Genomic DNA, 12,727 nt, shown 5'->3' on the forward strand with positions numbered 1-12,727 from the left:
TAGAACTCAGAACAAAAAAACGATTATTAAATACAAATATTGGTTATTATAGAGTTGTTACGCTTAACATATTTTATTTAACTGTAATCAGGAATCACCATTCCAAGTTTTAAAAAGTAAAAGCTGTGCTTAAAAAATCCTTGCTTTTAAAACAATATATTACATTCTAGGGTTGGACCGGATACTTTTTTGGCCGGATACCGGATACCGGATATCCGGCTGATTTCAAATGCCGGATATCCGGTATCCGGCCGGATATCCGGCCAACGCCGAATATCCGGAAAATATCCGGTTATCCGGCCAAATTACCGGATATCCGGCCGGATAACCGGCTAAATTACCAGATATTAAAGTAGCAAAAAATATTTATTAATAAACTTTTAAGATTTCATATAATAAAATTTGCATAAAGATAAACATATTCAAAAAATGTTCTTCTATCTTCAATAATAAGAAAATTATAGCCTTTTAAAATTTTAAAAAGCAGAGATTTTTGGTGTAAAATATAAAAAAAGTTATAGCCGGATATCCGGCCGGATAGTTTTAATATCCGGTATCCGGCCGGATATTGAAAATGGATATCCGGCCCAACCCTATTACATTCATCGTATATGTAATACTCCTAATTTACTAATGAGCAAATACTTTTAGCAAATTTTTTTTCTTCACTGTTTAGTTAAGCACTATTGAGTTTGTTTTAATTTTCCTTAGATATTTTAATAGAAGAAAGAACATTAGAGTATCTTGCAGTAAGACTAAACAAATCTAAAAAGAGTTTTTTATATATTAAAATGCTTTCGTAGGCGTGTTAGTATGTAAAAACTGGCCTTAATCTTATGATTGTTCATTTTTATATTCGTAGAAAACTGGATGCTATATATAATTTTTCAGTAGGGATGAGAACCGGTTCTCATCCAGTGGCTATTAATCGGTTTCGAAGCCATAAAAAATTTAATTTGTGTATGAAATTTTAGTTTAGCACATTTTGCTTAAAAGTACTTTAAAAGTTTAACCAAATTAAAGAGCATGTAATGAACATAAAATTTTCATGAACTCATGAAAAAACTATTCATAAACAAAATAAGTTTTTTAATTCTATCTATAATACAAAGTAGAACGATGTCTGTCTGTTTGTTTGTCTGTGTGTCTGTTTGTTTGTTTGTAGCGAAGGATCTCGCTAACCGCTGAACCGATCGGGTTCTCCTTTAGCTCGGGTATATTCTCATAGGTCCCGGGAAGGTTTATAACTATTTTCTTGGGGTGTGGGACACCCCCAACCCCCCAAAAAATTTGAAAATACCCCCCTCGAAAAAAAAAAATTTCTTTTTAAAACTAAAATTAAAATAGTGCGGTCGACTTCCCCCCCACCCATAAAAAAAATTCTCCCCCCCTAAAGAAATTTTTTTTTAGATTTATTTTTTAAAATCTAAATTACAAAAACTTGGTTTGATCAAACCTCTTGGGGCAAATCCCCTAGGGGCTAGGGGCGAAGACGCTAGTTAAAGTTTATTCAGTTAAAGGATTTGGAAATAACAGGGGGGGGGGGGAAGGTTGAACTGTTAAATTATAGAGGTATATTGGTAATAAAAATTTCATAAACATAGTCTTTCATTTAATGACTTAAAAATTTGAGGACCCTGATTGGTTGGTACAAACCTCTTCACTTTTTTTTTCACCAACAATTTTCATTTTTGAACATAATTCTTTTTTAACGTGACATTGTTAAAACGCTATACAAATTATTTTTAAAAAGTTGGCCTTTGATAATGATTGAAGTTTACATCATTAGGAACAACTTAAACTTTTAGTTTTATGTTCAATTATAAAACTTGGGTTTCCATAGGTACAGATGTTTTATCTTTTAATCATAGTCATGTTTATCTCATTAAAACTATTTGAAAGGATCTGTTATATATTGCAACAAAAAAGTTAAAAAAAAGAATACTCAAGACAAATAGATTAAAATTTTTTTAAGATGAACTTATCATACGGACAAACAAACATTTCCAATGATAAATTAAATATATATTGAGAAATTATACAAACAAGGGTTTAGATATATCCCAAAATTACTTAAATACATGATGCTCATATTTTATTTTATATTCTTTTATTTTAGGACTTAATTATAGAAAAGCTTTGTTTGTCTAATCGGTTTAAAAATCATTCTTAATAAATTCAGAAGAATATGATTATTATATCATATGAAAGTTGTCATAAAAAATGAACAAACTGACTTTCATGTATTAACAATAAGTTTGTTTTACCTCAAAAACCATGCACACATGAGTTCCATTGATACCAGTGATCTGAAAATCATCCAGAAGTTGAACAGTCCGGTCCTTAAACACGTCACTTCCGTCTGCAGTTCGAACCTTAAAAATAAGTAATCGTAAACATAAATATAGTTGTTAACAAAAGATAATAAAATCAGAGATCTTTCATGAAGGAGAAATAGGAGGATATTGATGTAGTAACACCAACAATAATGATAAACAAAATCACCCCTTCTGTTGATTTAAATTTAGTTTCTTGCGAGAGAAAGTATTTATAAAACTTTGGGGACTAGTAGAGTTTTTTTTATTTTTTTTTGTGTGTGAGTATAAAGTACTTGAATTTAATTAATTCGTATGAGGAATGAATTTCATTTTAAATTCAAACAATAAACTTCTACAACATTATATGCAAACAAGAGCAAAACAAACATATGGATATGGACAATTATGTTGGTATTAAGAAACGTCCAAACGTTTCAACCATCAATTTTAATCTACAGAAGGGCTAATTTTGTTTATTATCATTGTTTAATGCTTATCAATTATCATCCATTGTCTTATCTCTTCAGATTCTTATGTAAAGTCGTTAAAAATAGATTAGATAAGAAATCTAATTATAAACAATTCTTATAATGAAAAGAATAAAATAACATGCCTACAAAGTAGCTGCGCTACTAAATATACATAAATTTATATGTTTCAATTTATTTCAACAATTTTTCACACCTCTCAAGTTATGTAAAAGTATTTTGAATTGGTAGCAGCTACAGGATACAGGAATAGGCCAATGGAAGAAAAAAATACTCCCGAGTAAAACAAGATTTTCTATATTACCCAAAAAAAGAAGATATTAAACTATAAAATAAAATAAAAAGTATCTTATAAAGTCAAGCATTAAGGTTTTTCTGTTTAAGCCAAAGATCTCGTAAAATAGTTGTCCTTCTTGATCGTACTTTTAAGGGGAGATTTGTTAATGTTTTGAGGAGGTTTCAGACTATTTTCCTTTTTTATTTTATTTTTAAGCGTCCTAAGTCCTCTCCCTCCCTGCATATTTACCAATATTACACAAAAGCGCAACTGTGTTTTTATTTCCATTTACATATCCCTGTATCCGTATTGGCAGAAAACCTTGTCATAAAATATTCTTACGTCATAGCACAGAACTTTTATATAATAATAAAAACATTTCACATTACTTTTTTATTTATTCATTTTAACATTTTATTTCAAAAATGAAAATATCAAGTAATTGTATTTTGACTTTGGAAACAGCGTAAATTGTCCAATAAAAATAACCAATGATAGGCAAGAAATTGACAAATGGTAAATTGTATACTGGCCTCTCATTGGTCATTTGTATTGTAATATTTTATTAAACACCATATGCTGTTTCTTGATATTTTTTTATTTGACGATTTTAAGGATTTTACGATCAAAATTCAAGATGTGCCAAAAAAATTATGTCAAATGTACATATATGCATTTTGGCATTGTTGATATTGTTAAATATTAATTGGTAGGCTCAAGCTAGTCGTGTTCTTTTCTACAATTATTTTGATCTACAGAAGGGTTAATTTTGATTAAAATTAGTAGGGGTGTACATTAAATTATCGTCCATTGTCTTATCCCTTAATATCCCTGATAGAAGTAGTAGTTGTTCTACCTAAATGATAAAACCACCTGCTTAAGCAGCTAAGTGTGTGTGAGAGTGTGTAAGTATTTATTGTAAAGTAAGCACTTATAAATGGATAATTGGATTCTGCAGGACTCGACAGCCGCTGCCACCCGCCCAATGTTGGTCAATCTGCTGTTAGAAATTCAACAATCCTAAGATCCCCAGCCGCAATATGTTTAAAGCGGCATAAATTGCAGCTGGCTGGGATCTTGGACTGTACAAAGTTTTATAATCACGTTTTGTTATTAGTTGGCTATAAGTCTCTTGGAACTTCTATTAGGTTTTGAAAGGTTAATTCATAAAATTGAGTGTCCAAATGTTTCAACCAATAGTTTTAATCTAAAGAAGGGGTAACTACATCATCAATGGGGATGTTTATAAATTGATGATCAATTTTCTTATTCTTAGGATCCTTGCAGCCGTTTTCACAATTCGTAGAAAGATTGAACAGTTTTCTACCATCTGCAGCACGAAACTTGCGGCTGCCGATCCTTGGGAATAACCATGAATATACTTATATTCCGTACTTATACTGTACTCTGAGTGTTACTTAGTAGTGGCAAAGCTCCTCTAGAAATCCTAGGGGAGACCTTAAGGGATAATACAATGGACGACAAATTGATATACACCCCTGATTACAATAAGCAAAATTAAGATTGATGATAAGTTATTTAGCCTAAGAATGAGCGTGTTTATAAACCTTTTGGGACCAGAATAATTTGCAGTCAAATGTCCCCTCTCTCCCTGATAAGTCCAAATGTCCGTTTGTGCTTCTGTACTAAAAATCTACGAATAACTTCTGTACTTCCATTGTACTCTAGTAAGAATAATTCATCTATAATTTTTATATTTTATTAAAATATGTGTAAAGCTGCATTGTACGTTTATACGATAATGTAAAACTTGCTTATTACAATTCTAATATAATCCAATTATATTAAGTAATACTGTTTTGATGTCTATAGCTTAAGATTTCTATAACTACCGAATTTGTTGAGTTCTTCATTTTAGGAAAGCTTCAAATAGTTGCCAGGATGGTTTTAGGCTAATTTTCTGTCTTTTTCTAATGCATCAACCCAATTGAATAATAAAAAGTGTTGCTATTCTTTTAGTTGGTAAAACTATGAAAACCTTCATTGTTGCAAGAATAGGATGAAAAGATTGGAGCCAAAAGAATTGCAATTCACTTGCAAAATATTGGTTAATATACAGTTGGTCAAACAAAACTGAACAAAAAACAATTTATTGCATATGTTAATTTAGGAAAGTTAGGTTCAAAGATATTTATACCCAATTTAACTAAATCTATGTTTTTAAACTAAATACTAGTACTATCATTTAATGTTATCAAAAAAGATAAAAATAATTTTTATTTCTGGCTTTCTAAATTATTAAGGAATCGCCAAATCGATAAGACAATTATAATTTGCATAAATCAATAATATGAGCTATTTGTTACCGACGGACCGAGCCTTATCTATAATACAAAGTAGAACGATGTCTATGTGTCTGTCTGTTTGTTTGTTTGTAGCGAAGGATCTCGCTAACCGCTGAACCGATCGGGTTCTCCTTTACAGGGTAGGTAGCTTCTCATAGGTCCGGGGAAGGTTTTTAACTATTTTCTTGGGGGGTGGGACACCCCTAACCCCCCCAAAAAATTAAAAATACCCCCCCCCAAAAAAAAAAAAAATTTCTTCTTAAAACTAAAATTAAAATAGTGGGATCGACTACACCCCCCCCCCCCCAAAGCCGCTAGTTACATAAAAAGAAAAGTAATTATCCTTATAATAAAGTAACAGGATGTTTGTCTGTGTGTTTGTATGTTTGTACCGAAGGATTTACACCCCCCCCCAAAATTTTTTTTTTTGCTTTTTCTTTTAAAATCTAAAATAAGAAATTAAATTATTAGAATCGACTCTCTCCTCCTCAAGTTCCCCTAGATGTCAATGTAAAACTAAAGTTAAGTTTAAAGGATTTTTTACAAATATTTTGGAAGATTTTTTTATATTATTGTGTGACAACTAATATTGCAACTACATGTAAAAGCAAAGTTTTCTTCTTTGTTAAATAAATATATCAAATGTAAAATAGCACCATCATATATATCAGAGTTTAGCAAAAAAACACGAAACATGGATGACAACATCCGTAAAGCGAAGCTCTGGGACGGTAGGACAAACGAACATAAACACTTGTAAAGTGTCAGAACTAAATTAGCAGAATATAAATGTATAAACAAAATTATAAGTAAATTCGTTGCAAAAAATGCTTAAAAAGAGGATACTGTTTTAAGAAATATCCATAATTTTAGAACTCATACCTAACTGTTAAAGGAATCCTCAAGAAGCGCAAATATTTGTGCACTAACAATAGCGTGGATGAACAGTTAATTGTTAATAAAAACAGGAAGTTGTTAAAATTTATAAAAATAAACTTTAAATAAAAATATTAAATTTAAATAAAAATTAACAAAGTAAGCTAAAGTATTTTATTCATATAATTATCATAAATTAGTAAAATATAGTAAAGAGCGGTGTACTTAGTAAACAGAGGAGATATATATAAAAAAACATTCAGAAGAAGTAAGACATTTAAATCTAAAATTATTAAACGTTTACTTAAAACTCGAAAGATTTAAACCCCAAATGAATGCTTTGGTTCGATATAAATTCAAGTTTTTCTATTTTTTTTTCTGAATTTGTTGGTTCAAACTAAAAGTGCCCCTTCTTTTCAACCAATAACTTTAATTTCAGAAAATTTAATTCTCAGAAGGGGAATTTCATTATTTGTTTATAGTCCATTGTCTAATCCCTTAAGATTCATTACTGTTCGTTCATTATTGGAAGTATAGTGTATTTTTATAAAACGTATTTTATATCAGTTTGACTTTAGCGTCGCATGTGATATTTTTCCTTATTTGATCAACTAGAAACCCTCGTGAAATATCAACGAGACAGTTTATAATCACAAAATATGCGTATAGAGATTATGTTAGAAGCGAAGATACTCTATAAATAGGGTCTTTATGTAAGTCAATTCGTCAGAGTAAGTGAGTATTATGACTATTTGTTTAACAAGTACATCGCTTATTTCATGCTTATTTTATATGTGCATTACAATGTAATGTTCATTCTCAGAGAAAAAGGGGACAATTGGCTGTTTATTACACAAGTCCCCAAAGTTTTATAATAACGTTTTCTTATTTGTTGGCTTAATAACTTTGGGGACTTTAGTGAATTTTGATTGGTTGGTTAATAAAGTGGAGTGTTCAAACGTTTTAACCAATAATTGTATTCTACAGAAGGGGTAAGTTTGTGAATCATCATTTGGGATGTACATCAACTTATTGGCCATAGTCTTATCCCTTTCGATCAATGTTTCATTCCTATTCATTTCAATTCCAACAGTCATAATTTTCCTCAAATTTAGAAAGTTGATGCGCCTCTCATGGACATACTTGTTCTAGTTTTATACATGGATTGATTTATCATGATGTAGTTGCTTCACAGTTGTAAAAAACGTATTAATCATTTGGATCGGGGATCGGAGGGAGGGGACATTGGACTGTAAATTATACTAGTTCCCAATCTTTTACGTAAGCAACGTAGGAACTTTTTCACCAAAGATTTTAATCTACAGGAGGAGTAATTTTGTTGGTTGGTGAACATCAATTTATAGTCCAATGTCATTCCTTAAGATCCATGATTTTGATGCACTGTGTAAGTTAAATTTAGTGTCTAAGGAAAGCATTTTAAAGTATCAAAATAATTTTTCTCATAAAATTTATTGAAACAACAATGGTTAGATCGTATTTTAGTTAACAGATTTTTTTTTATAAAAGAGAATAACTTGAAACCAGGGAGGGAGGGACATTGGACTGTTTATTACTCGGGTCCCCAAAGTTTTATAACAACCTTTTTCTGATTCGATTGCTCAGCAACTTTGGGGACTATATTGAATTTTGATTTCCTTTTAAGTAGAGTGTCCAAACGTTTCAACCACACTGATGGGAATCTACAGAAGGGGTAAGTTTTGGATGTACATCAATCTATCAGCCATTGTCCTATCCCTTTAGATCCCTGGCTTCAAAACCCTAGCTCCTAATGATTTAAACAATGTGCTCAAAAATTGTTAAGCCAAGTTTTTTTTTTAACAAAAAGAAATTTTTTGGACAATCATTAACATTTTTACCCAGCTAATCATGAGAAATAGGTAATGTTTTTAGTAGAAAAGCTTCTATATAATTCACTTTGGTTATCCGTCGGTCCGTTTGTAATAGGAAAAATGGAGAAAGAAACCCACTAAAAAAGAAATGGATAATCACTCATTTTTATGACGTCACATGTCTTTTTTGAGAGAATTTTACCATCGACCACAATAGGGGATTTTTTGTTGAAGATACCCAATGTAAAAGAGTATCTAGTATTCAATTTACTTGGTCTGTCAGTCTCTCGGTCATAATACAAAAGACAAAAAATACTTTGTGTATATAAAGATTTTGAGATTTATCTATCTTTCTTTTTCTTTTTTTTATGACCACTAAACATCATTTGGCTATTCTTATTTTATTCTTATATACTTATGGATTTTGTCATCCTTTTTTTTGTGTGTGTATTTTAAAAATGTACAGCCTAATTTTTTTCTAAAAACTTACAAGTCTCCTAGTTATAATTTTTTATAAGATAGAAAAAGGATGTAGGTATTATTTGTGTATGCCAATAGAAGACCAATAAAAAGCTTCTCCAGAAAACCTAATAATGTATTATAGTTTTAGGTAACTTATGGAACATTCGAATTCAAATAACACTGGTCCCGTAGCGGGACAAAGTGTCTCAAAAATCAGCCATGTGACCTCATAGAAATGAGGGATTATCCATCTGTTTTTTAGGGGTTTTCTTTCCCACTCATCTCATCTCATCTCCCTCATTTTCATGACGTCACATGGCTGATTTTTGGGACACTTTGTCCCGCTACCTGTTCCCCATTCTGTTATTTTCTCATTCGTTGGATGAAAAATTTAGATGGCATTTATTAAATGTTGATTAATTTAATCAATTTATCGTCCAATGTTCTATATCTTAAGATCCCTGGCTAACAAAAATCATAAAAGTTAAATTTAACTTATTTGTGTATTAAAGTTTTCATTTTTTGTTTCTAATAGGCCATGCTACAATCAAGCATTTAATCCTTGTTATTATGTAACATATTTGTAAACTCTTTCGTCACAATACAGACTGGAGAATGTTCAGGGCTCGGCACCCGCGCGTCATCCACGACTAAGCACCAGATAAAAACCCATTTTGATGCTATAATTTTATTATATATTTGCTATATTTGGGTTAAGTTTAAACTTCCAGATGATTTTTAAAATTGTAAATGGTTGATTTCCCTGGGGCTCACAGGCGGTTGACGCGCGGCTGCCGAGCCCTGAATTTTACTAGGAGATAGAGTTGGAGATGAGCCAAAAATATTTACTGTTCAGATTTTAACTTTTAAAAAGTGTGTATGCATGGAAGTATTGGCAAAAAAATAAAAAAAACATTAACAATAGAAAATATGAAAAATAACAAGGATGACAACATTTTAAAAAGCTAAGCTCAATACAGATAGTCAGACAAACAAACACCAACTTAAAAGTTACAGAGCTTTTAATACTAAAGAAAACTAATTTCAAAATCATTCAGACAGATTGAATTAGGACATTTGGTCTGTTACAGGACTTTTCAATTAAAGTTTGAAAACGGTTGGACAATTCTGAACTCATAGCTGCCCGTTACATTGATATTGAAACCTCTAGTAAAAGTAGAATCTATCTAATCAAATAAATTTTTACTTTATGAATTGAAAGACAGAAAAAAACTATCAGGAAGGAAGGGGACAGTGGACTGTTTATTACACTAGTCCCCAAAGTTTTATAATATTGTTTTCGTTGGCTTAACAACTTTGAAGACTTAGTGAATTTTAATTGGTTGGTTCATTAAGTTGAGTGTTCAAATATTTCAATAACTAATTTTAATCTACAGAAGGGTAATTTTGTGCATTAATATTGGGGAGGTACATCAAATTATCGTCCATTGTCTTATCTCTTTAGATCCCTGGAAAACAATCCTATTTGCATTCTCTACATACACGAATAAAGGGATAGGACATTGGAATAATAATTGTTCCGACATTCAAATTTACCATTAATTAGGGATCTATAGTGATAAGACAATGGAGGTTAAGTTTATAAATCCCCATTGATTATCAAAGTTACATCTACTGTAAATTAAAAATGCAGAAGGGGTTAAATAACAACCCTTGGTCCCTGTGCCGACTTTTGATTAAATGGGTATTTAAATATCAGCCAATAGTGTCGGGAATAGTAACGCAGCCAAGTCGCTACAAAAGAGAATGCTAGCAGACGAAAAAGGTCCTTAACACTGGATCCAGTTAGTTATCTGAATTATACATATATCTATACTTATACATTTATTGTACAATCCAATCGTTATTTAATATAGTTCCCCTATTTTTAAGCTAAAAAAGAAATATTAAAAAAAATTGGTATATGTATATTTAATCCCTTATTCCTTATGCTGCATATCATAAAAATGTAATTTTCAAAGAATTTAAATGCAGAATCTTAGATTAACAATTTGCATGATAAAAATGTCAGAAATGAAAATGAACATTTATGTAAGATCAGTTTGGAAATTTGTAAATTCTGGAGAAAAAAAACTCGTTTTGATTTAGAAATCTTTGAGAGCAAAGTTTAAGTGAGTTTTATTAGGCAACAAGCAAAGTAATTCATACCTATACTAAGCTAGGAGATATTGGACTGTAAATTATTATATTTAAATCATTTTATAAAAATGTTCCCCAAATAGTTTGCTCAAAATATTTAGGACGTTTACTGAGACTAAACTTTTCTAGAATTAATTTTAATTTACTTAGGTAATTAAAGTCTTGTCCTTTTAGATCCCTGTGAACATTTTTGAGCTAATTTGAATTTTGATATAAAAAAATTTATTTGATTTCTAATTGAAAATGTGATTCTCATGATGACTAGACACAATTTCTGTTAGCTTTGAATCAAAGTTATGTATGTTTATGTAAATACACATTTTATAAACAGTTTTAAATTAATATATATCATAAAATAAAAGATTCCTAATAAAAACTTTAAATGTTAGTTTTCTTAATTGTTAAGTTTCGCTTTTATGTATGATGTCATTCTTGTTGAGTTTTTATAAAAAGAACACATATCAATATTCGTTTGGAATGCATTTATGCAACAAGAATCAATATAAAAAAAGATTTCTGTTTAAAAGAGTTTTGTTTAAAATATTTTTTTATATAATTTTAAGTCAGCTTATTAGTCAGCAAGGATAGAATAATTTATAAGTAGTGAAGCTTAAAATATAAAACAATTTACTAAAAAATCAAACAAAGCTTTTATGAAATAAAATAAGGGAATCATCACTATAAAAATGCCCGACGAATGGAAGGAACAAATAGACGGAAAAAAAGATTAAGGTACTATGAAAATATATTCTGTTTTAAGTGAAAAAATCATGATTTTTAAACTTAAGGTCTAATTTCCTCTTCCTCCCTGAATTAGTGCAGAAAATTTGCTAATATAATTCTTGTTAACTTGTATAAAATTTCCATAGATACAACATGCAAACTTATAATGTCTCTTCAATTTTCGGGGATGTAGGGAAAGTTTGTTTAGAGCAGATAGAGGGAGGGGACATTTGAATGTAAATTATGCTGGTACACATAGTTTTATGAATTTGTTTTCTTATTTGTTGTTGTAAAACTTTGGATGCAAAATATCTCTGAAAGTTATGCTTGGATTGGGTGCTTTTTGGGGTATTTTAAGATCTGACACATGGAATCTCTAATAGTTTCTTTTCACATCAGCTTTATAGACTCGAGGGGCTTAAGGCCCAGGCTGTTTGTAATACGATGCTATACATATTTTTTCAGTATGGGTATGAACCGATTATAATCCAGCAGATATTAATCGGTTTTGAAACTGAAACGAAATTTTTTTGTTAATTTAAGGAGTCCTTTATTTGTGTTAACATTGACATTTTGAAGATTTTTAGTTATGAAGCTGTAGTAGAAACTGACAGGGAGGGGGGCATTGGACTGTTTATTACACAAGTCCCCAAAGTTTTATGATTTGTTGGCTTAACAACTTCGGGGACTTTTATTAAATTTTAATTGGTTAGTTCATTAAGTAAATGGTTCAAAATTCTAACTATGAATTGTAATCTACAAAAGGGATAATTTTGTTAATAACATTGGGGATGTAAATCAGTTTATAGGCCATTGTCTTATCCCTTTAGATCCTTGTGTAGAAATTGAGAGAGATGAAACAAATGAAAGGATAAATGTCAAATATTATTTTTAACAATGATCTAAGATTCAGGGATCTAAAGGGATAAGACAATGGCCTATAAACTGATGTACTTTCCTAACTATGATACACAAAACTCCTTCTGTAGATTACAATTAGTGGTTGAAACCTTTGGACACTCAACTTAATGAACTAACCTATCACACACCAATAAAAGTCCCCAACCGGTGTTAAGCCAAAAAAATAAGTTATTTATAAAACTTTGGGGACTAGTGTAATAAACAGCCAAATGTCCCCTCCCTCCCTGTCTAAGATCTCAAATCTTTCTTCTGCAAGAGTGTTTTACTGTCCACATTTTTTGTGGTAGCGAAGCTACGCCATAAGTAAGGCCTGTCCTGTTTTTCATAAAATAATCATAAATTATAT

General features: G+C 30.5%; 1 protein-coding gene across 4 annotated transcripts in view; it reads right to left on the reverse strand.

The window, feature by feature from the left end:
- Positions 1-12,727, reverse strand: part of LOC145314719 (SRSF protein kinase 3-like) — a 144,680-nt gene that overhangs the window by 36,403 nt on the left and 95,550 nt on the right. For all 4 annotated transcript variants that reach the window (XM_080154749.1, XM_080154746.1, XM_080154747.1 and 1 more), the window contains one exon: positions 2,268-2,375. In XM_080154749.1, coding sequence (XP_080010875.1) covers positions 2,268-2,375 — 108 coding nt within the window. The remainder of the gene's footprint in view (positions 1-2,267; positions 2,376-12,727) is intronic.

This window comes from Acartia tonsa, chromosome 3 (genome assembly GCF_053477335.1).
Source record: "Acartia tonsa isolate MP-2025a chromosome 3, ASM5347733v1, whole genome shotgun sequence".
Taxonomy (NCBI): domain Eukaryota; kingdom Metazoa; phylum Arthropoda; class Copepoda; order Calanoida; family Acartiidae; genus Acartia; species Acartia tonsa.